The sequence below is a fragment of the Vidua macroura genome, chromosome 3 (assembly GCF_024509145.1).
Source record: "Vidua macroura isolate BioBank_ID:100142 chromosome 3, ASM2450914v1, whole genome shotgun sequence".
In the NCBI taxonomy this organism is placed as follows: Eukaryota; Metazoa; Chordata; class Aves; order Passeriformes; family Viduidae; genus Vidua; species Vidua macroura.
Window position 1 is genome coordinate 69,143,033 of NC_071573.1, and position 24,996 is coordinate 69,168,028.

General features: G+C 40.9%; 2 protein-coding genes across 2 annotated transcripts in view; both read right to left on the bottom strand.

Moving 5' to 3' along the window:
- Positions 1-150: 150 nt before the first annotated feature.
- On the bottom strand, positions 151-8,904 carry MFSD4B (major facilitator superfamily domain containing 4B). The gene is made up of 4 exons (XM_053973558.1): positions 8,560-8,904; positions 8,294-8,462; positions 5,567-5,683; positions 151-3,025 (listed from the first exon to the last, which is right to left on the bottom strand). Exons 1-4 carry the CDS (start codon positions 8,902-8,904, stop codon positions 1,782-1,784), a joined length of 1,875 nt encoding a protein of 624 aa, XP_053829533.1. The 3' UTR covers positions 151-1,781.
- A 1,471-nt stretch (positions 8,905-10,375) lies between these two features.
- The window catches only part of SLC16A10 (solute carrier family 16 member 10), a 66,000-nt gene continuing 51,379 nt past the window's right edge, over positions 10,376-24,996 (bottom strand). The window contains exons 4-6 of the mRNA XM_053973908.1: positions 18,610-18,753; positions 16,891-17,119; positions 10,376-15,705 (exon numbers count right to left, since the gene is read on the bottom strand). Of these exons, the coding sequence (XP_053829883.1) occupies positions 15,470-15,705; positions 16,891-17,119; positions 18,610-18,753 (609 nt within the window). The 3' untranslated portion in view covers positions 10,376-15,469. The remainder of the gene's footprint in view (positions 15,706-16,890; positions 17,120-18,609; positions 18,754-24,996) is intronic.

Below are 24,996 nucleotides of genomic sequence, written 5' to 3' on the forward strand. Positions count from 1 at the left end.
GTCACCAATCCAACTGGCATGGGGCAGGTAGCCACGGAAAGAATTGGCTCATTGATAATTCTCCTTCTCAAATCTTCATTGTAACACATCAACCTTTTAACCATTGTAACACATCAACCTTGGCACAGGAAACCAGAGAAGTTGCTAGAACCTTAATTTAAACAACTGGCTTAAAATACCATATATTAAGTAATCTCTTTTACCTGAAGGGAGACAGCAAGAAAGGTGGAGTGGGACTTTTTACAAGAGCATGTAATGATAGAACAAGGGGGAATGGCTTCAAACTGAAGGAGAGTAGGTTTAGATTAGATACTGAATTGCGGTGAAAAATCAGGACCCCACAATTCTAATAGATTTGTAGGGTATGTTTTTTTTTGTTACAGCGCCGGGCGCACGCCAGGATTTCCCTTCAAAGGGTGTGCACGCCCCTGAAAACTCTTGATATTTTTTTATTACTTTAGTTAATTTACATATTCATATAATTTCACAATAGGTTCATGCATATTCATTCTCTTTTTTTTAATTTCGTGTTACACTTACAGCTAGTTACACTTGTACTTAGTTTTTGTCAGAAAGTACAGAGAGAACTTTGCACTGTCTGTTTCAAGGTCTGAGGAATCTTTCTTATCTCTTTAGCTTGGAAATTTGCATTCTTTCTCTTTAGCTGGGGCAGTTTTGCTAGTGCTGTAGTTACTAGACTAAACAGCATATTTTACTTATGTTAGCAAGCTCAAAGCAGCACATTTCACCTAAATCCAAATGGATTTCTACCTTGTTAAATTTTTACTCTGTTTCAATACCAGGGGAAAAAATCTGTCCTGTGAGGGTGGTGAGGCACTGAAACAGGCTGCCCTGAGAAGTTGTGGATGCCCCATCCCTGGAAGTTTTCAAGGCCAGTCTGGATAGAGTTCTGAGCAACCTGGTCCAGTGGAAGGTTTCCCTGCCATGTCAGCAGATTGGTACTGGATGATCTTTAAAGGTTCCTTCCAACTCAAACCATTCAAAAATTACATGATAATTTTATCTTCTTCTGTGTACATTTGTTGATTTCAATGGCAGTGCCATAATTTAAATCAGATATACTTTAGATTATGTAGATTTGTTGCCACTGTTTAGTAGGTTGGAGTTACGCATTTGAGCAGACAAACAACAGCCCATTTTGTGCCCTTTCTCATAAACTGCTTTTAAATGACCCAAAGGCGTGGTTTCATAAGAAACAATTTCCAGTTTTTTCTTGTCTTTGTCTCAGAACCAAGAATTCCTATAGTTTGGCAAAAGGTTATTCAATTTACTGCTGCTGGGCATCACCAGAAATTTTAACTGAACAGATCACACACAACTTTCAAACGCAGTAGAAACATTCCTCCTTCACAAGGTAAGAAAATTCAGCATTACTGGTAACAGATGTCTCTCCTCTCTCATTAAACCATTTTGTGACAAAGCATCTCAGACCTGCACCTTTCACCCACCTCAAAAAACTGAGTAGTCCCCTTCTTTCCCAGTTATTACAGCATATCTTCCTTGGATGCATGCCTCATATTTAGAAAACATCTCATACATTTTAACAGTTTTGGCATAGCCAAACATTTATCATGTTGCCCCTTTCACATCACTGAGGACCTTCTACTGCAAGACATATCCCTGCAGGCTGAAAATGAAAGAGGAGAAAGGAGTGGGAAAATTAACATGCTGAGCTCTGCACCACTGTGAAAGGATTCCTGAACCACTTGACAACAGCTACAATTCAACTGCATTTCCATTTAAAAAAAAGTCAGCTTTGACTATTCACTCTTCTCCCAGTCAACATTCCCATTTTGTTTCCCAGAGGAGCCATCAGCAACCACTGGAGAATTGCCCAATGCATCTTCCAGATGAGGCTGGAGAGAGACTTCAGCTGGAGAATCCCCTGGTATCCTACAGGAGGTGTCTGTCAGAGAGTTTTTGAGCTTGTCATTCATTTCTATTACCTGAAAGTCTGCATTGTTCCACTCTCTCACATGCTCCTCCTCTTCCTCATCCTCAGTAAGCCTCGAGTTCGACAACAAAGTTTTCCGGGTCTCCCTGTCACTCACTTCTTGCAAGTCACGCTGCTGGGGCCAGTTGGCCAGTTTGTACATGGCGGGGAAGAGCAGGACTGTCACTATGGAAGTGACAAAGACAGTGTACATAACGACAGGAATGTGGTGGTACCTGCCTTGCAGATAGCCCACCGCGACAGGAACGCACATTTCACCCAGCGCCGCACCCACCACAAACAGAGAAGCCGTTTTTCCTTCCACAACCGTGTACTGCTCTATCCAGGCAATGCCGCTGGGGAAGATGGTGGCCATGGATGCTCCGTACACGGCAGTTCCCACCCACAGCGTGGCTTGGTAATGTGCAAAGAAGGCCAGGGCCGTCGAGGAGGCAGCAGAGCACAGGAGACTCATCACAATCATGGTGGCAGGGGACAGTAAAGCAGCACCGAATATCGCCACTCCTCTGCACACGGCAAACGTGCCCCAGAAGACAGAATTCAAAGCAGCTGCTTGACTTTCCGTCATCTCAGCAAAGACCATTGCATAAGTAAATACATAGGAGCCATAAGTGACCTCAGCTCCCACATAGAACAAGAAGAATACAAACAGGAGACCAACTAGAGGCCAGTGGTATTTGGCAAGCCTATCCTTCTGCACGGAAGCCTTTGATTTGTCTCTAGCTGAGCTGCTCTTTGAATACAAAACAAAAAAGAAGATGGAAACGAAGAGAATATAGGTCCCTATGAAAATATAGGACCACAAAAAGCCTTCATTGTGATGGTCATTCAGTGCTGGTGTAGTTGATGCAGCTGATGCTGTCGGCACAGACTTGAGGACAGACTGGTTTGTCTTTTCAGCCCCTGCAAGTCCTTCAGATTCAGAACTCCTCAAGTCCATTTGAGCCACGATAGGAGCCAGAAATGCTCCAACAGCAAAACTGAAGTGCAAAGCCTGCAAGTGTGGCCCAGCCTCTGATCCCCAGGTATACAGTGCCAGTACATTGCCACCTGCAGATCAGATAGAAAAAGATTCATTTTAGTCCGAGACCAGACATCTTTAAAAGAAAAAAAGCCAACAAAACAAAACAAACCATAACCTATATTACTAATTCAATGTACAATGATGCCAGGTTTAGCAAATACAATGTGTAAAACAGAAGTTAACTGAAACTCTGCCTTAAATCCATGTGATTACTTGAGCTTTAGGAGGATATTCAGAGCAGTCAAAACAAAGAATCACACAGTGGCTTTATCCAGCAGCAATGGACAGACATAATTGTGCCAGGGGAGGTTTAGATGGGGTATCAGGAAAAACCTTTTCATGGGAAAGGGTTGTTAAGCATTAGAACAGGATGCCTAGGGAAGCAGTTAAGTCACCATCCCTGGAGGTATTTAAAAGACACATGGATGTGGCCTTAGGGACATGATTTAGGGCTGGACTCAGCAGTGCTGGGTTAAGGGTTGGACCTGATGACCTTAAGGGTGTTTTCCCACTTAGGGACCCTAGGATTCTATGGTTCTAATTACCCTACTTGACAATTTGCAGCATTTTTCAGCCTTTTTTAAAAGGGAAATTTAACTGCTTCTCATTTTTCTAAGCATCAAAAGCAACAATGCCCAATGCTAAAAATCAGAGGAACAAAAACAACATCTAAAATTCATTTAACAACATCCCAGGAAAAATAACAATTCACTTGCTACTGATGGGCTGGGCCCACCCCACTGTGTTCAAATGACTTTTCAGAAACAGAAGGGTTTACATCAATACCCCTGTAAACACCAAACTACAACACCATTAGATCAACAATAATGGTAGGAAATAAGATCTCAGAGAGGTATTTTGAAGTAGTCCCTCAGAAGAATGCAGGAAAACAAACAGTAATCAAATTCCTGTGCTGCAGTACAGCAGCCCTTATCACTCAGCACTCTTCCAAATCAATTCAGCTTTGCTTTACTGCCTTGCTGTGAGTTTCTTCTGCTACTCCTGCTCAGCATGGAAAGTCTCCCTGGCTCTGAGATCTGATCCAAGCAGTACACCCACTGAAGGTATTTTTACCATTGGCTGATAATTTTTCCCATACAAAGAATTTTTAAACCAAGTCCCATGTATAACAATCTTACCAGATGAACCAAATACAACTCTGCACTCCATTTATTTAACATAACCTGTGCCGTGCAAAACCATCTCTTCACTACAGGATCCTGTGCCTTGCTCTTTTTACATCTTAGCAGAGCTCCCTCAAACCCCACAGAATTAAGGCAGACATTTCACATGTGCAGCCATCACTTTGTTGCCAACCAGCCAAACCACCCTAGCCAGGCCCTGGCTGGGATGCTTCCAGAGCTGTTTGGATGGCTAAGCTAAGACATGAGCCAGCTCTTTCTCAGAAATAACCCTGCCCTGAAGGTGATCAACCAGCTCCAGTAGTACATTGCTGATCAGTAAGTGTCCCCAGGCTCCTGCAGGAGGGCAGCAGAGTCAGCACACACTGCTGGGACATCACTGGAGAGGTGCCAGGAGTGGCTGCCTCGTGTTGCTTCACCACCACATGCTACAGCAATGCCAGAACACTCTGCTAACTGAGGTACTTTTGGGCATTTCCTAATCTCCACGAGCAAGTATGCCAGCGTTTCCTAGGCATCTCTAAGCACCCTTTGCTGTGGCCTTGCCTCCTGATGCAAACTGCCCGCTAAAGCCAGCCCTCCCTAACCCACCCTGTCTGAGCCGTGCCCAGGGACTCGTTCTTCATACCTCCGGTATAACTGACCTTTCTGACCACACCTATACTTGCTCTGCAACTTCACCAACACATCTCAGGATCATAGAATCATTTAGGTTGGAAAATATCTCTGAGATCATCTTCCTCCAATTATAAACCTCTGCTAAGAAATTGGGTTTGAATGGCTTTCCAGCAAAAGTGTTGGATTTGGGGATTTTTGGCCAGGCCATTTGCAGTATGCACATGCCACAGACTTAGAATCTAGGAGACAGAACAAATTTGTATTCCCAGCCACCTAAGCATGGCTGGCCAAAGGTGGAAAACATCCCTTAATTCAGGGAGATGGGCACCATGGTGCTGTGAACTCCCAGCTACTGCTGAGCCAGCTGCAGGTGGGCAACTCTGCCAACAGCAGCGTAAGAATCTCAAACACCAAGGCTTTGCTCAGGACTAGCTTAGATCCAGCTAATGCTAATGAACTATATCCTGACCAGCTTCCTGTCAACGAGCAATTTAAAGAAAACATTGCTTAAAGAGCACAGGGCACTTTCTTTATGCCTGTAATGGCCCACTGAAATGCAAACTGATCTTCTCCAGGAAGCAAGAGATACCCTATTCCCCAACCCCTAAAGGAAGGCCTGTCACACACACACAAAGAGCACACACAAACACAAGCCTCAGGACCAGATTAATCCAAGAACCACAGCCAGGTAAAACAGCTCCCCTCTTAATTCAAGATGTATCACAAGAAAAAGCAGCAACTGTTTTGGTATGCTTGAAGTTTCCAATTATTTTGCTGAAAGAACTGTCAGAGCACAGGGTCCCCTACCTGTGTCCAGAATTCCTATGGAACCTCCAATAACTGACATCAAGACTGTTAATAGCAGGGATTCCTTACACCAGGGTATCGCATAAAGACCAGCCGTTGTTCCAAGCATGGATAAGGCTGGAAAGGTTAAAAAACAAAACAAAAAACTCACATACTACAGTTTCCATTTAAATAACACAGAAGAACAAGAAATACAAATAAATTCATGGTTATTAAAGTTACAGATAATCCTAATAAGTGATGCAATGTAAATACCTCAATCCATGGTTAGCAGTAGCAGCTAGAAAGTTCAACAGATCATTTTTTAGTTGGAAAAAAAAAAGGAATTTAATCAGGACGTAAACCCTGCATGACAAACTTCTTTGGCTAAAGCAAAGAGACACTAAGAAGTGTCTTCCTGCTAGGACACTTAAGAAGTCTTCTGCAAACTTCTGATTTAGAAATGTGACTTCAGAGTGAAACCAGCAAAACATGGGTTTGAACAGTGTCAAGCCTGTCCTCTGAGAACTGCACAACATTTAATTTGGCTCAATTTTTAAAAGAACCCAAATAACTAAGCTCTTAAAAATCCTATAAAGTAATTGTACCTTGTCCAGCAAGTGATCTTCATACAAAGATGCTGACTTTTATTTATATTTTGTTCTCACATAAGGGATGTATTCCAAGGGATTTCTGGAGTTTTAAACAGAACTACAAAACTTCTCATAAATAAATTTAGCAGCAAGTCATTAACTGTATTCATTTTGCCATTATTGGCTACACTTACAACACGCCATTTCGAAACATATTTTTAGCAGATGGAAATTGCTTTTATTACCATTTGGGAGGAAGTTCAGCAGTTCAATTCTATGCTTATAATTGCCTCCATAATAAAACAACCTGCAATTAATATCTTGAACAGACAGTATTAGGTTCTTAGAAAGTTTGTACCAGTTCAGCTGTCTCTATCATTTTTTAAATCAATAAATAATCATAGATGCAGCAGATACTTAAAATATCAATGGGGCCTGATGTATTTAAGAATTTAGGTTGATGCCAAAAAAAAAACAAAAACCCAGCAACAATGTCCAGAACCCTAAAGACCTAGCAAGATACTTGGAATACGTGTCCCAAGACATTTTTGAAGGTGGTGTGCATGAAGAAAACACTAGAGATTGGGAATACTAAGTGCAGCTCCTCAGGTGCCACTCTCAAACCTGAAAAGTAACTTCTCAGCAAGGGCTCAGTTCCACTTCAACTCTATTCCTGATGTGCATATGCACTTAAAAATTTCCTTGACGAACACAATGATGTTTTCAATTTTTCCTCTATATAGAATTCTTCTCTGTAGCAGAGTTCCAGCAGTTGAAAGATGGGAGGCAAAACTACACAAGCCAAAATCTCTTACAGGCAGCGCTCAGATGATAAAAATGAGAACAGATTCAGTAGTTCAAATTGTGGTCTTGCCGTAAGCACTACCAAACTGGAAAGGATTAGGAGAGCCATCATTTCCCAAGCATTGTTAACAGACAACTGTCCTCAAGAAAAGAAGGAAATACTAAACTATTTCAAGTTAACATACATTTCTACAGGTGTGTGCACTGATTCCATTACAGAAGGCAAAGTCTGACTTGGTCAGGTGCGCAAGGAGGAGGTTAAAGGAAACCCACTCCACAACTGCACTAGCAATGGAAAAAGGGATCATATCTGAGTGACCATATGATTACAGCACGGTCCTTATGGGAGGCACAGTTCCCTGAACTACGGAGAAGAAGAGTGAGCCCTGGTACACATTTTAATCCCTAATTTAGAGCACAAAGGCACTTGAAAGTAAAAAAGACAGGGCTTCCACTATTTTTGGTGTGCTCTGAGAATCCCTGCGGGAATGAGACACTGACACAACTCTAAAAGGAGCCCCTCCTTTCTGGATGTTGAGTGTGGCTCCTGGATCCCTGATGGCTGAGCAGCCTCGCTCTGCCTGGACAAAGCTGGTCCTGCGCTCCTACAGGAGCAAGTTTCCACAAATCCAGAAAACTATAAAAATCATCAGCTGTGGTTCCTACAGTTTAAATATTTCCACCATTACAGACAGTAATTAATGTTTCCCACTGTAAGTAAGTTAAAATTTGGCTACAGCCCTCCAGTCAAAAGGCACAGGCTTTTGTCCAGTACACGAAGATGATCGTGTTAAGTAAGGGAAGGGGAAGCTCCCCTCATAGAAATGCGCCTCAGCGAGGCTGCTGGAGGTTTCTGCTGCACGCACGGCAGCCAAAACCCCAGCTTCCCGTTCCACGTGTTGTACAGTGTCGCTACAGAAGCCTGTCATGCTCCAAGAGCACCTACACTGTGCACATTACTTGATGCAAACTAAAAAAATACGCAGTTGTTCTTTTCAGTGCAAACCATTGGTCAATCCATGCGGATTTTGTCCGTTCAATCCCAGTTCCCGCTGCGGACGTGCCCGGCGGGCCCAGGCTCTTGGCAGCGATGCTGCAGAGCAGCAGTGCCCGGCACACGCGGTGTCAGCAACCAGGCAGGGCGGAACATAGCGACAGCGAGCGGCACCACCACCGCGGGCATCTGGGGGAACAGCACCGCATCCCACGGACCCTCCCGTTCCCGGGGCTCGGCACGGCTCCGGAAAGGCGACGCATCTCCCTCTGGGGCTGCGCTCGCTGCGGAGAAGCACAAGTTACCCCGGACAGTGTCCGAGAGGGCGACGCCGCCGTCCGGCGGGGCAGCACTCACCGAGCAGCAGAGTGGCGTTCATGCAGTCGAAGAGCACCCCGCCGACCACCGACCCGCCCAGGGAGCCCAGGGACCGGCCCACGAAGATGTAGTAGATGTCGCTGACGTTCTTGCCGACATTGGCGGCCAGGGTGGGGAAGGTGGGACCCAGCACCGCGATGCTCAACCCCTGCAGGGGAGAGTGCGGGGTCACCTCGCCCGTCCCGCGGAAGCGTCCGCACCGGCCCCGCAGCCCCGGGGCCGCCCTCGCTCGCTCATTCACTCACCAGCCCCAGGAAGGAGGCGCAGAGCGTCCCGGAGATGCACCAGCGCAGCGCGGCCCCGTCCGCGCAGCGCCCGCAGCGCCATCCGCCGCCGGCCGCCTCCGCCTCAGCCTCCGTCTCCTCCGCCTCGATGAAGGGGACGCGCAGCTCCCGATCGGCCTCGGCCATAGCTCCCGCCGCCGGCTCCGAGGGCCGCGGCCCCGCCGGCCCCGCCCCGCGCACGGCGCCGGGAGGAGCGGGAGGAGGAGCGGGAAGAGGAGCGGGCTCCGACCCGGGGGGCGACACCGCCGCTTCCTCCTCCGTCGGGGGCTCCTCCTGGGAGCGGGGCTCGCCGCTGGGGAGCGACATTCCCGGGGCAGCTGACACTCCGCACCGCTGCGAGTTTGTGCCACAGTGCCCGAGGAAGTGCCCTGATAAACCAGCGTTTATTTTTAATCTGTGTTATCACTCAAACTGCGCTCGACCTTTCAGTCAACCGATCATAAACGCTCTTTGCCTTCCACAAGGACTGTGTTATGGCACGGTGATAAAGCTTCTCAAGAGAGAGAACTGCTGGGTCTGCTAGGCACAAGTATTAACACATGCCTGGTATTAAAAGTTTTAAGCATTAAAACTACATAAATTCCTACCACTCACGTGGAGCAGCTCACAGACTGTGCAACAGGTCTCGGTGCGTGCTCCCTGTTTGGCACTGGGCTGCTGCTCCCTGTAATAAAGGCTCTGTTTCACCGTACTTGGTAAGTTTAACAAACAACTCAAAAGATAATTCCAAACCGCGCTGCTTTGTTTTGCGAGTTGTTCCTAACAAGAAGACACTGGGATATAGCAGTCATGGACAGTGAACAACGCATTCCCGTTTCTCCTGGCACTGGCAAGCATGTTGCAAGTCCCTTCCTGTTCAGGATAGCCTGGGTGTATTAAGGCATTAAAAAAAAAAAAAAAAAAAAAAAAAAAAAAAAAAAAAAAAAAAAAAATTTTAAACCTGATCGATCCCACGTTCCTACCTTTGGAGGAGTGCAGAGTCTGTACCATGAAGTATCTGCAGAAAACTGCTAAGCTTCTGTTCATATGTCCAGCAGTACAGCAGTAGAGACAATTCCAGACAAAATAATTTCAACTGTAATAGTAGTCACACATGAGTCAAACCACATTTCTACATTTTGTAGTATTTTGCCTTGTTTGAAATGCCCAGGCTTCTCCTCACTGTTGTTTTACACACTTACAAAGAAGCTTTGTACATTGAGAGTGTAGAAATGGCAACAGCACCCAGGCACTTTATAAAGGTTTTGGGCATCTTTTTCAAATTTTAATTTGAGCTACAAGCAGTCTAGGGAATAACCCCATGTGAAAAGGGAGTATTTCACCCATATCATCAGATATATTTATCAAAGAAAATAAATATTTGGCCCTACTACAAAGGAAAGGTGAAAGAATTTCTGGGACTTACTGAAGCTGCCAATGAGGAAACACTTCATGCTTCTTGAAGTGTAAGTCAAGGGAAGGTAAGGATAGTCAAGGTAAGTCAAAGGGAAATTGGTAGCAGGCCAGTAAATGATTAAAGGTCCCACTGACTTACACTGGCAGTTCATGAAGCAAAATCAAAATTATTTTAAAACACCACTCAAGCTTATTGTACCAGTTTCCCTCCCTCCCTCAATTTTCCTTCTGCCTTTTGTGAATAAAACTGCTTCTGCAAGTGTGATATTAAGCCCCAGAATGGAAAATAGAGAACAATTTTTTTTCAGAAACAAGCACCTCAGTAGCTTAGGTTTTTAAATCATTAGTCTTATAATGTATTGTCAGTGCAATTAGAATGAAATGGGTTGCACCATATATTAATGTAGGAGCACATGGGGACATTTCAGTCAGACCACAGTGGCAATAAAAGTTGTAAAGACTTTTTGTATAGAAGTCTTCACACTAGATTCAATAATTATCAGAATACAACAAAATTACATTTCAAAATGACAAGTTTTACACAAGAATAAGGCTAAAAATGATGCATGCAGTAACAAATGGGGCACTTATGAACTACCATCTTTATTCTGAATAGTTTGAGACTGATCACAGTTACTTTAGCACCACAAAAAACATTAAACATTCATTTCTTACCCTTCTAACAAAGCAGAACTTGAAAGACTGGAGTTAAGGCTAGCAAAATGTGTACCCTTTAATATCAAAAACAACATACAAAATATGATGTCTATAAAGATACTTAAACATGTTAGTGTTGTTAATATTAGCAAACATTTTAGTATAACATCACTCTACTCTTAGCATATGCACTTCCAAAACATTACACCTGTTGACACAAGATATATATAGACTAGAAGGCATACTGCACATATGCCAAAGCTTACATGACTAGAAACTCACTGGCTGGTTGGAACTCCGCTGGTGCTGTGCTTGTCAACAGGGAGGCACGCAATGAAAGGGATCACTTTTTCCTGAGCCATCTCTCACATTTCAGAACTATACCTCCTCTAGTGAGATGCAGACTGTTTGTGCATGCCCTGGTCAAAATACATTGTATTTATAGATACACAGACTCTCTTAATAGCAGAGGGTCCTTTCTGACTTCTGTAACATTTCCAGCTCTCCAAAGGGGAATCTGGGCCCCAGACCAGGCATTGCCCCTGCTCCCTGCTCAGAGGGCACAGCTGAGCCCCTGTGCAAGCAGCGAGGCCGGGAACTGCCCTGTCCCAGCACAGGGAGAGCCCTGCAGCAGCCAACCCGAATGGATGGCCTGAAGGACTGTAGCACTGATTCCCAACCTGACACAGACCCACTGGGGCTGCAAGAAAGCACCTCGGGTCCCTTTGGCATGTACTACCCGAGGCAAGGAACTGAGCAGGGCACTTCTTTACAATGGCAGCGTCCCTTTTTTACACCGTGAGCCTGTGATCAAAGCATTCATCTGGTACATGCAAGAGCTGCCTCGCAGGGGTGATGCAACCTCACAGCTCCCACTGCTCCAAAACCTGCCTGCTCTGCCAGGCTGAGCCTGCTCAAAGGTTTCATCCAGGGAAGGGGGAAGGTATGTGCCCACACATAGTGCATGAAGGGCCAAAGGAGAACAGTGTCAGTTGTCTACCTCATCTGATGCCAAATACACCCTGAAGAAAGGCCACAGAACAGCTACAGCATCCTTGACTCATGGGGGCAATTTTCAGGGACAATAAATTGTCACTGGAAATAAAATTAGAAAAATAATTTAAATGCTAAGTCTGAACAGACAAAGACCTGGATGCAAGAAATTCTAACTAAGTTATAATTTGAAATCTGGGTCTGAGATTTGTACAGGTCTTCAAAAGTAGCCAGGACAAATCCAACAATACTTTACTAGTTACACATTGGATCCTGTTGCATAGCTGAGATGTAATTAAGAACCCAAAGGGTTTCCATTATTTCAGACTCTTTGCTGAACAGTTTTCTTAAGATTAAAAGGATCTTATACCTACTAAAATGTATGAAACCAATAATATCTTCCTCAGAATTAGCACTGGTTTCAAATTTGGTGTATTAAATGACAGCATCACATAGGACTGGAAATTTCACACTGCCATTTTAAGTGAACCTGTTTCTACTCATTTTCTTCTGAAGATGTACCCTGAGAACATTCAATGAAAAGATGATTACTTTGTTTATAGGATACAAGAATAATGTCTATAGAAAATACTCTATGAACTGTTCTCAAGAGAGGGATATATCAGAGTGATTTAAGGGTCTTCTTGAATTAAGCTACTATTTTAATTTTAGAATCAACCCCTGCCAGATTAAGGCTTGCATGATTTGGATCATCAAAAGATTTCAGCAGGTTTCCTCCCATGAACAGATTTTCACACCTAAAATTAAATTGTTACAAAATCTTATTTGCATTTATTCAGTTAAAATAAAATTGAATATTCAGTCCTTTTCTCCGCTTTTACAATATTAAATATTTTTTTAAATAAATTTACTAAATAGTTGCTATTTGTGTAGGGTTTTTCATGTCTTAGTTTGTTTGGGGATTTGTTGGGTTGTTTTTTTTTTTTTAAGCAAGTCATCTAACCTCATTTTTAAAACCTCAGGTCATACAGAATCTAATATCTCTCTCAATAAGTTTCTCAGTGGTTGGTCAGCCTCAGCAGAAACAATCTGAGCTTGTTTTTCATCTTACCTAGCTTTAGGACATCAACACTTCATGCTTTTGTCCAAAAAAGAGCTTATGCTGCTGGACATTTCCCCCATAGATACAAACTAACAGAAAAGATGCTAATAGAGTTCTTAAACAGTAATTTACTTTATCTTCTCTGAAAAGCCTTTCCAATTTTAGCATTGCTGCAAAACAAGCACTGCATCAGAAATGGATTTGTTATTCCAACGCCATCACACCAGCAGAGCTTCCTTCCCCGTAATTCTGCTTCCCTCACATCCCACATCCCACTCACTAGCTGGTTCTACCATAGGAATCAGTGCTAAGCAATTAGTCATTGCACCCTCCTCACAGAGGTCACAATTTTTGCATTTTTTTGGTTTCTTGGTTTGGGGATTTTTATAAATTTTATGCAAATATGAGAGTTTGGATTTTTTTTTTTTTTGAACAGCATGGCAATAATTAATCCATACTATTGATATACCATTTCCATGTAATTCATAAATCTTTACAACAATTATTTCATATACTCTCCCAGATAATTTAGAGATGCAGAGCAGCAAGATGGAAAGATGCCATAATTACACCAAGATACCTGGTCATAATCCTTTCAAATTGCACCAGTGACAAAAAAAAAAAAAAAAAAAAAAAAAAGCAGCAGCTTTGTTTTTGGTATAAAACTCAGGGCTAAAAACACATGAAATGCAAGATCTATGATGAACACTAGTTGTTCATAACAGAACAACAGGAAATGAGAGTCTTCTAACACACTTAGCCAACACCACGTTCTGCTTTGCCCAAATGGAAAATAATACTGAATATCACATTCTGCAGAAACACTCCAGACAAGAGCAGCATTGGCTGTCAGCATCACCTTAGTAATGAAGGCAGTAATTTTAATTAACACTACTATGCATATTTCAAATGACATTTTTAGAAGTACTTAAAATGTGTCAAAGCACAAGTCCCAGTGAACCTGAAGGGACCTCGGTTTTCCAGATTGGCTTTTTTCCCCTCCCACCTCCAAGTCCCTCCCCATGTGTCTCTCTAACATTTTAATATTCAATTCTTTTAGACCTTACTCATGCAAAGTAGGGGTTGAGATTCTGCAATATAAAAAAAGCCTGAGCTTTGGTCTACAATAATTAGAATGCTTTGCATTATTATATTTAAAGAACTTCTGTCAGTTGCTAGATGTAAACATTAAATGCAATAGTATTGCTGTTTTATATGGGTCTTCTGAGCAATTTACTACAACACTGGAAAAAGAAGAATGAAAAAAAAGATAATAAAGGCTATTATAAAAAATTAAAAAAAAACAAACAGTATGCCTCCATGGTTTATGTAAAGAACAGTTACTAATTAAAAAAGCACTTAAATATGCATTTTGTCCAGATCACATTTAGTTTACTCTTTGTTATGATAGTTTTAAGTGAGGCAACAAAAATTATTGGTATTAAATGGACCTGAAATAAAAAATGATCAAGTATTCCAGTGATTGCTGAACCATATCCATAGATAAGCAGTGTGCTTAGAAGTGTTTTATGATAAACTGAAAAGCAGTGTTTTCATCTCAAAGTATTATGTTTTTAAACATTTTTCAGAAAAAGAGGTTACTTGCTTGACAAGCAGTGTATAATACCTAAGAATACATAAGCAATGGGACCGTTTGTTTAGGGTGTTAAGCAAGAAATAGGACATGCAAAGACATTTCTTTATATTTGAAAAAAATATGGAGCCATATAATCTACAGGCAATTGAGCACAGCTATAAAGACCTGTAATAAACCTGCATGTTCACGTAGTGCAAAAATCTTTAATTGCTGAATGCTGTTTTAATAGCTCATGTATATTTCCACATTAAAAACAACTTGGTATTGCACTTAGAAAGTATCCTTTAAAGCTGTCTTGGTTTTACGAACAAAAAAAAGAAATCCTAACAAATATAACAAATAATTTGAAATTTAGTCTAATTCATAATATTGCTCCAAAGAATTAGTCACTACAGTTTCAAAACTACCTACTACTCTGAGGTTTGGCTGAAAAAAGATTTATGAACATACATATTAAGGGTATTGCCTTCACCAAATAATAATAATAATAATAAAAATCTATTACTCAGCAGCTTAACTTCTGAACGTGCTTGCACTTGGAGCTTGGTTTGAACATAATCAAAACCTGAGCCCATAAAAAATGCCATCCTTAATGTTCTTTGGGCTACTGTGAAAGGTGAATGCAAACACAAGTGAGTGTTTCAACAGTTGTATAATAATTTAGCTTTCTAATGAAACAATTTCAGCAAAAAGATGCATATTTCATGATAGAGAATTACAGAAGACTGTAAACAGTATGATAAACTTCAAAAAAACAGATCAGTCATAAGAGCTACTACTACATCATCCAGTATAAACAGCCAGGGGCGTGTCTGCAGAGGATGGATCATAGACATCATTGAGGAATCCTGGGTCAGTGAAGGAAAAACAGCTTTCACATTTCCAGAAATCAGTTCTGATGGATTAGAAAAATATTCTCTTCACACACAGAATCACTACGCACATACACACTAAAGCTACAAAACTTCGAATACCTTGAAAATGTGGCTTGAAATCAAATTCAAAGACTTGTCCAAAAAGTTCAATGGTATAAAAGGTTCTTGTAGCAGTTTTGCAATTTGAGCAATAGTTCAAGACTTCAGTATTGTATAGTATCTTCAGCCAAAAAGTAGAAATCCTGTTTCAGTAGGAGGAGGTCAGGATGGTATAGGGAAAAGAAAAAAGCATCAAAAGCCAGAATCCAGTTCTTTGACTGGCTTTTCTGTCGTGTCTGACACCAAAGTGCTTTCATTTTCCAGCATTTTCTCAGTAGTTTCTCCATCAACAGGTTTTGCTCTCTCTTTCAACTTCTGCCGTTCGTGGACCCAGGGGATGAAACACAAAATAGCTCCTCCAATGAGGGGAGGGACTCCAGCCAGGTAAAATGCCACATCGTAGGTGCCAAGCTTATCCCGCAGCAAACCTGGGAAGGCAGAAAGTGACCACTCATAAATAAAGGGGCCTCAGGAATCTACAGAAAATAGGTCGTGGCTTCAGGTTCAGAAACCCAAGAGCTGGCACAGATTATAACCACTAGAACCTGACAACCTGATGGCCAAACAGAGGTGTAGATGGAGGTAGAAAGGTATTCCAGAGTTGACTTGGAGCAGTAATGAAGAGCTCAGTATGTCACCCCTCAACCAATTAAAAATTGCTTCGTTAACATCTACTAAAAACATGCACCATCTTTCCTACTTGAAAGTTGCTCATTTGAGCTTCTCCAGCACCTGTATCTTGCCATGACTTAGAGAAATGCTCCTTCCTTTTGATAACAGCTACCTTTGATCAATATGCCCATTTTTCTAATTCTAGATATATTCCATATATTGCATTCCTCATGGCCTCTTATTAAGAAGCGTGTTTCCCAATAATTCAGTCTAATTGCTCTCTCCAAATTCCTCCCATTAGTCAAATTCTATTTAAATATTAATAGCTGTGATAGTAGGAAGCACCAAGTCTGTGCTGTTCTAGCATTAACATTTTGTCTTTTATAATGCTACATAGTTCAATTACATCTTATGAAGTACCCTTCACTCACCAAACCTCAGGGTGAACTACCACTGAAAATCATCAGTGGTGAGGATTACAGCTTTAGCTATTTCTACCTCCCAAGAACTTCCAAGTTTTCTTCAAAACCTGTACCTTGTCAGTCTCCCACCAAAGGATGAATAAAGCCAGCATTTTTACTTATGAAGACCAATTAAAGTGACTGGAGCCTTTATCCTCACAATGGTTTTAACATGAGCAAATCTTGGAATTGAGTTAATTTTCAGGTTTTAATTTGGAGGCCCTCTGTAATACAAGCAACCAATAGGCTGTCACATGTACAAACTGGAAAATGTCAGGTCCTAAATCCAACTGGAAACCTATCTATCTTTTGAGGAATGTTTTACACCTGTATAACAATGAAGAAGACTGAGCATACTTTGAAGAGTGCAGTAAATTAATAACCCATGAGCAGCAGGTAAATTTCCTTTATTTTCTCAAGCATGCACAGAGAAAATCTCCAATATCAAAGCTCTGCACGTGGTGCAGGAATGGGAAACACAGCCAAAAAGGTATGCAAACACAGAATCACATTTACAGCTACAAACCTGCCCACACTCACCTGCAATGGGTGGACCAACTGTCATAGGCACTGACATGAGTCCAAGCAGAAATCCGATGGCCTGGGAGACATCCTGAGCCCCAACGAGCTCGAAGGCAATAGGAGCCATAATGCAAATGAAGCACCCATCAAACAGGCCCATGAAGAGACAGACAGCAACGAGAGCTCCAAAGACATTGCACAGTGGAATCATCATAGACATCAGCCCAATAAAAAAGAATGAGGCCACCTAAATATGAACAAGGAAAAAAATATAAAAATGTATTGCATCAAATTCGCAAATTGTAAGGGACCAGATGAACCTCCTTGCATTTGCAGTGAATTAGATTGTCTGCCTGTATTTACTTTAAAATAATCAGTCCATGGATTACCACCTTCAGAAGTTACATACTAAAATAAAACAAACATAACTCATGACAGGCAAAGAAATTCCACCACCCATTTTGCAAGCTTTGAAAATGTAATTATAATCCACTAACCTACAGTGATTGTGTATGGTCATTTCTCATGCACTAATATTTTTTGAGAAATAAGTCACAGAAGTATTAAAAGTTTAAGATAGTTGGAATATTGTAATTAGACTCCTCACTGTTGTAAGTAAAAATACCAATATTATGAGTGGTTATTTCAGGGTGCTTATATTCAACAGAAGTGAAAACATTTAATTTTTCCATTAAAAAAAAGAATCCTGATATACTGCTATAGTCATGCATACTTACAAAGATTTTGTAATATAATCATAGATTATATTTGTTTCAACTTAAAGGAATAAAACTGTCTTTCAGCAAAATGAAGCAGAATTAAAAAGAAAATAAAAGCAGTAACAGTTTTGCCTGTGCACCATCCATATGTAAGCACAGGAAACCAATGTTCCATCTAACTGCAATAAAACATCAAGGAGTCTAAATGTATCCATGACAACAAATACTCCAGCAGAACAGCAATTCTTTCCTAAGAATTTTTGATTTCCATAATGCAGTGCAGACAATCCCCACTAGATGCCTCCCTTGCTATTCATTTTAAGAGACCTAATGAAGAACTCCTCGAAGCTGCCAATATGAAAGTGAATTAAAGCTTTTCCAAAATCCCACACTAACACTGCTAGTTTCTCAAAAAAAAAAAAAAAAAAAAAAAAAAGTGTGGAGGGAAAGAAGTGTATATCCTCCTTCCTCTCCAAGCTTCAGCATTTCTGGATGCCTGGACTCCTCCTGCAAAATCTCCTCAACTAAGCACCTCTTCTATCACCATGGCCATACCCCTGTGTACTATGCACAGAACATATTTGACACCAAATTAGTGCCTGTCAAAGATCAAGAGAACCAAAATCCTCACTAGAGAAACACGGCTTAATTTTTTCCCCTATCTGGGGAAAGCCATTATAAAATCATAATCAGGGATAAAACAGAGAAAGCAGAATCTACAGAATCCCCGAAGGCTCTCACTCACATGCTAATGAACAGTAATTTCTTTCATTCCCAGCTGAAAACAGCCAGCAGGAAATAGATATTTCCTTAGCATGAAAAACAAAAATGAAAGATTCATAAGCTTTGCACCAAAGGTTCCTAGTATCAAAAGTCATACACCGAGTTTCCTAGAGTTTTGAAACTTCTCAAATTTGAATCTCCAATCAGTTAATTCTGCTTACTTATTAATAGTACCCGAAACCAAATCCTTTGGAATCCACAGTTCAGAAGGAATAAATAAACAATAAACACATACCTGTAGATATATTTTTTTTGCACCAGGAATATAATCTGCCACTCTGCCAAAGACCAATCTGCCAACTCCTGAAGTAATGCCCAGACACAGCAGAAGCACTTCTTCTGGCACGCTGTCACCAAATCTCTCTTTTACATGATTCATCTGTTTAAAAAGAGAAAATAAATTTGCTTTAGAATTAAAAAGATAGACCTTGGAAAACCTGAGTCAAGTAGAAGTAATCTGTCAATCACTTAAACTCAGTTACAAATGGTCACGTGATTTACTCTGCTTTTACAGATTTTAAAATGCAGTATTTAGTGCAACACAATAAAAACAATCTGAAATGTGTTGCTGCTTTATCCACAACTAATGAACTTTAATCAGGAAAACAAGAAAGCTCTGTCTAATTAAGAAGAAAAAAAAAGATAACTTAGAAACATTCTTTCCACCCACTCTGAGTTTACTAATGATAGATTCAAAGTAACACAGAAGCCACACGGGCTACCAAGCCGGCAACATAGCTCAGGGCAGGAGCAAGAAGCAGAGAGAGCTGGAGCCAAGACAGTGCAAGTAGGAGGGGCCCTTCCGAAGGTCTCATCCCAACATCCATGGTGTCCAAGGGCAAGGAGGAAGCAGGCAGAAGCCAGCTGCAGTGCCAAACACAACAGCAAACACTCCCACGAGAGGGAGCAGCTTCAGCAGCAATGAACAGGGCAGACTGGAAGAATGATTTATCAGCCACTTCAGCCTGAAGAACTAAAGGAATTGACCATCGACCACAACAGGGTGAACTATCAGTGTCAGTAATCCCAACTTTTCAAGTCATGGTTAAAAAAAAAAAAAAAAGATAGATATAGATTTATAGATCTAGATATATAGATCTAGATATCACCAGGCTGGCTTGATGGATTTGGATTTTTTTATAGTCTCTCTACTTGAACAGCGTTTTTTGTTTGTGGTTTTTGCAATGATTTTTTTGGGTTTTGGTTTTGTTTTTATTTTTAATCATCCCCAAAGACCAGAAAATTACCCACAAGAGATTTTTTACACTATTGCTTTTTGGAACGTGCTTGGTAATACCAAATATGCCAAAATGGGCACTAGAAGATGTAGAAATCATTTGCACAGTCCTGCAGTCTCCATGTTCATAAGTAGTTTTGAACAAGAAAAGTAAACAAGTAAAAATAAGTGAAAGTTCAGAGATGTAAAAGACCAAAGAGAAGAAACTGATTTTAAGAAGAAGAAACTTATTTTCCAAGAGGAAAATAGGACTAGCTGAGTAAAAGCAATTTTCTTAAGCATAAAATCTGTTGGGTTTTTTTTTTATATGTCACAGAAAGCCTATTAAATCTAACATTAATTTGTCCAATTAATTAACCAATTTTGTAAGAAAGAAAAAAACCAAAGAGGTTTATTCTAGTTTTAAAGGAAAACTTCTAACTTAAAGAAGTTAGATGCTTGCTTTGTTTTTTCCTTTGCTTTGTAAGACACATTTAGGAACAGAATCTGATGAAATTTTTCATCTGAAATGACATTTAAACATAAAAGATAAGCTGTTCTACTTATTCCCTTTCTGCCAAAGGTGAGAAAAGGAAAAGCTGACAGTATTCCCACTCCTACCTTTATGTGCTTGTCAGCACCTGCTGGCCCAGCTGGCGAGAGAAGCCAATGTGTTCTTTGCAATTTTTGTCACCTGTTCCAGGCTTCTCCAGCCTCCAGATTGTTTAATTAGCAGGCCTGATCCATCCACTCCCTGGAGGCTTTTCAAGAGTCAAGATAAAGCTCTGTATCTAGATAACTATTAACCCTGCACCTGCAACTGAGTAACTGGATTTCTCAAAGCAGCGCAGGGTTGAAATGCTGCCACTCTTTGATCAAGAAGGGAAAATACTGATACAATTAACTCCTTAAGCAAGAAAATAACCACTACTCATCCCAATTTTAAAACACCTAAATTAGTTGTTGGTGGTTTTTTTTTTGGTTTTTTTTTTGTTTTGTTTTGGTTTTTTTTTTGTTTTTTTTTTTTTTTGTTGTTGTTGTTTTTTGTGGGGTTTTTGTTTCTTTGTTTTGTTGTTGGTTTTGATTGGTTGGTTTTGGTGTTTTTTTTTTTGCTTCCCCTACTCTTAAGCACATGATAATCTTAGAGAAAGCTTCCAACCTGTTACAAGGAGAATTTTTTTCCTCAGGAAGGCAGAGGCATAGGCTGTGCAGAGAACTTGTTCAGTCTCCTTCCTTGGAGGTTTTTCAGGACCAAGAGCACAAAGCCCTGAGTCACCTGGCCTGATCTCTCAGAGCTGATGCTCAGATCCTAAACAGCATATTCAATCTTCAGTGACACAGACACTAAGTAAGCAGCAGCAGTATTAACTGTCCGAAAATACAGTGATTCAGGACTAATTCAGCACTGTAAGTGTAACTCTAGCTTAAATATTTTCATGAAGTAGCTCAAGCAAGATTCAGATTTCCACTGTTTTCCCACTTTTTACTATTAGATCTACTCAAAAATCCCACAATGAGCAATGACTTGTGAATATTCTCAAGGTATTAATGCTCTCCTCATTGCAGAACTATACAGAATTATATGACTCTTCAGGCATTGTCTGCAGCAGCCAAACAGGGACCCAGCCACACAAAGGCCAAAGCATTTCAATGTGTGTTGTGCATTTTCTCAGTAATGTAGCAGCTTCTTCACTCAGGGCTGTGTGCATGCTGAATTGCAGGTCTGATTTTTCCAAATGTAGAAAAGACCTGGTTAGCTCAGGCAAAATTATAGTCCAGAGTAGCACAGTTTCTTCATTATTTAAAAAATATAATTCATCCTTGTACAATCCAGTTTTCCAACTAAAGATATATAGCCAGTGAAGACCAGAACTGAATGCATCCCTGGCAACAGCACTCTCCTTTATACCTCTCTACTATCAGGGTGACACACACAGATCTTGTTGTCCAAATTCTCATTACTGTTAGAATGAGACTAGAAGACATATCAGCCACTTGGTAGTAGCTAGAATGCTTTCTGATACACAGTTCTGGTTGACCTCTCTCCAAACAGCCAAGATCCAGTTTTTTCTAAGCCCGCCCCTTCACTGCACATGCATTTCAGCTACATTCACACAATGAATCAAAGACAATCTGAGCAAAGCTGTAGCTCCTTTTTTTCCAAACACCAAGAACCTGAAATTGAAAGAAATGGTTATGAACTAGTAAGAAATAATTCTGTCAACCACATTCTTCCCATGTATATTCCATTTTGGGGATTACCAATCAAGCAAAGCTTTAGTAGGCTAAATGCAATAGTCTCTCTGACCAAAAGAGATGGCCAACGGCAGCACATAACCTAGAAAACTCTGAGCACATTAAAACCACCATTTTCCTCAATTACTGATGCAAGTCCTGCTGCCCGACATATTCACTGAAAACAAGCATAAGGATAAAAGGAAATGCTTAGGGAGTACTGCTGGCACCATTTGTATACTAGAAATACTGTTAACTGCTCCAAATTAAGTTTTCTGAAAGAGCTGAGGGGGTGTAGAAGCCTAGAAGATAAGGTGGCTCATGTGCATGTCTCAAACACTGATAGCCAGATAGCTGTGGAGCCAACCAAGGATTGTTGGCAATAACAGCCAAGGATTGTTGGCAATAATATACTGTGAAAAAGAACAGTGTGTGGCTGGAGAAGGGGGCCATACAAAGGTAGGGCAGCACTTTTCCAGGACAAACGTCCTTGTTCTGGCTCTTGGAGATAAGTGTAACAGAATGGTGCAAGCGCAGGAATGAGGTCAAGAAACCAGTATGGATTGTAGGGTGGAATCAGCACCAAAAGCCCTAAAACCCGACAACCCATTTCCAGGAAGGTCTATAAGAACAGACTGTGCATGACTTTCTATGCAATTTAGTTATCTCCACGCCAGAGAGAAGTTGCTGCATGAAGGCCAGGTAGCACCCTGGCCATCCCATCAGCTGGATCAACACTGTAGCCAGGACTGGTGATCTCTTTCTTTGCAGTGAGCCGGCCTGGATGATTGGAAGTTTCAGAAAGTGCTAAGAAGCAGAGCATAAAGTAACTCTGGATAAGTCACTGTTTATTCTCCAACATATAGACTCACCACAAAAGTAGCAGGTAAGGAGGGTGAGAAACCGAAAAAGAAACTTGGTTGCCAGTGAGCTTTATAAGATACTGTGCACCAGGAAGATCATTTAAGGCAAATACATTTCTAGTCCAGACCCCACCAGATAAACTTTCACTCATGAGCAAAAAAACAGCAGAACAAGCCAGCAACTCCTGCACTTCTACAGAAAAGATGATCTTCATGTTAAGAGACAGAAATAACATTACAAATACCTAACCTGGATCAATTTTTAAGGGAGTGTCAATATCCTGAGAATTTCTGAGAAATATTACTTTAGCTAATTGTCTTCACATGACAAATATGCTGTCCAAGATTGAAAATCAGGATGTTTTCTATTACCATCTGTGTAGCAGTTGTCTTCCAGGCAGTTTTCCTTATCTCCTGTTAATGGGCCCATCAATGTCTTGCCACATGGCTCAGAGATAACTCCCTCCAGGAGCCCTTTCTGTTTAACAGGTGATCAAGGACCCACCCATGACTCAGAATGACATCAGCCCATTGTGAGATGCTCCACCAGGGGGGAGGAGCTAAGCATTCCCACCTAGATATATTCTGGGATTTGAGACAGAACAGCCAGCCTTCCCACAGGTCCCCAAGAGGACACAGCTGGGGTTTTCCACTGTACCGACTACACCTTTTCTACAGGACCCCTGCTCCAACAGAACCACATCTGCCACTCCAGGAGGACTGCAGCCACTCCAATTTGGATTGCTACCAGCACGCTGGCCAAAGGAGTGTCAGGTTGTATTCTGACTTTGTCAGTGCTTTTCCTTTTGTATCATTGTATGTGTTTTGTTCCTTTTCCCTTTTCCCAATAAATTGTATTTCTGACTGGGGGTCTCTCACTGGTTTTGCTTTCAAACCAGAACATATGCATAAACACATCTTCAAGAAATTCCTGCTTACACACTTGCCCCAACAGTGGTAATACTTCTTTTTCTCTCTCATCAATTTAAATTATGTAAAAAACAAGGAAAAAATTAAATAAACAAGGTGATTTATTACATACTAACAGCAAACTTTTCTCTTATTCCACTGAGTAAAGCAGATTAAACACAATAATTCATATATCATGAAGATTCAGAACAAGCATAATCTGAATTTCTTAAGTAAAACTAAACACAACAGTTAACAGGTTAACTGTTAAGCCTATGTAACATAAAAACCCTAAGCATTAAAAATTCAAAAATACTCAAGGCTGACAATTACACAATTAAAATAATTTTGAGGGTTTGTTTTTTTTTTTTCAATAAATAGCTAGCCCTGAAGCCATATGCCCTGAATAATTTTTTTTTTCTTTAATCTCAGAGCTGTTATCCTAAAGAGCATGTGAAGAAAACAAGTGGCTTGGTGTGGCTTGGGCAGCAGCAGCAAGACAGATAAGGCACACACGCATCTTTAGAAGCTCACAGTGACTAAGCACAAGGATGCAGAATAAAGTCAGGGATCCACAGGAAATGAAGTATTATGTACACAAGGGATGATAATCAAATTATTGGATAAAACCATTTTTAAATTATTCCTATTTGTGACTACAATCCATATTTTACAGTCTCAGTTCTACCTGTTTCTTACAGCCTAAAGGAGTGTTTCCAGAGCCTACTTTACTCTCAAAACTCAACTATGTCCAAAATCAGCTACTATCAGAACATCCTAGAGAGTTAGATGTCAATCACAATCATTTGAATTTCCAGAATAACGGCAGAACTATTTAAAAACATCCAACAGGCAACATCACAAACTAAGGACCAACAAAGATTTGTGGGGGAAAAAGGAAAACAAACAACTCTAATTCCTCTTATCTCATCTTCCTATTGTCTCAACCACCTAATGAGGCTGATAATAAAAGCACAAGGACCATACCCCATACCCCAGCAGTCCTGTTCGTGAGAACCCTCCCCATTACATAAATCCTTGTGGCATTTACTAATGTAATAAAATGACCAGTTTACAACTTATGTAATTAAAACCAAGCACATTATATGATTTGTTACCATTAAGAAATTATGGAATATCAAAACAATGGATTAGAATATCCTGTACAATGCTATTGTTGTGTCCTAATAGAGACTGACATCCTTGCTCAGCAACAGCATCTGTACTACTCATATCACATCTCTCAAAACTAGACTCCTTAAACCATAGGACCTAGGCAAGTAAAATCTAAACAGATTCTCAAACCTCTGGTCAACCATCCCAGAATTCCCAGGGCATCCAGAGCACTTCAGTATTAGAGATCTACTTGTGGACATGGTCATAACCCCCTCAGCTTTCA

Bases quoted from the DNA above. Each gene is read 5' to 3' on its own strand.
- MFSD4B (XM_053973558.1), bottom strand. From the start codon at position 8,904: ATGTCGCTCCCCAGCGGCGAGCCCCGCTCCCAGGAGGAGCCCCCGACG. The intron at 8,463-8,559 runs GTGAGTGAATGA...TCTCCCCTGCAG, and splicing joins GCGCCTCCTTCCTGGGGCTG to GGGTTGAGCATCGCGGTGCT. The intron at 3,026-5,566 runs GTAGGGGACCCT...TCTGATCTGCAG, and splicing joins CATAGGAATTCTGGACACAG to GTGGCAATGTACTGGCACTG.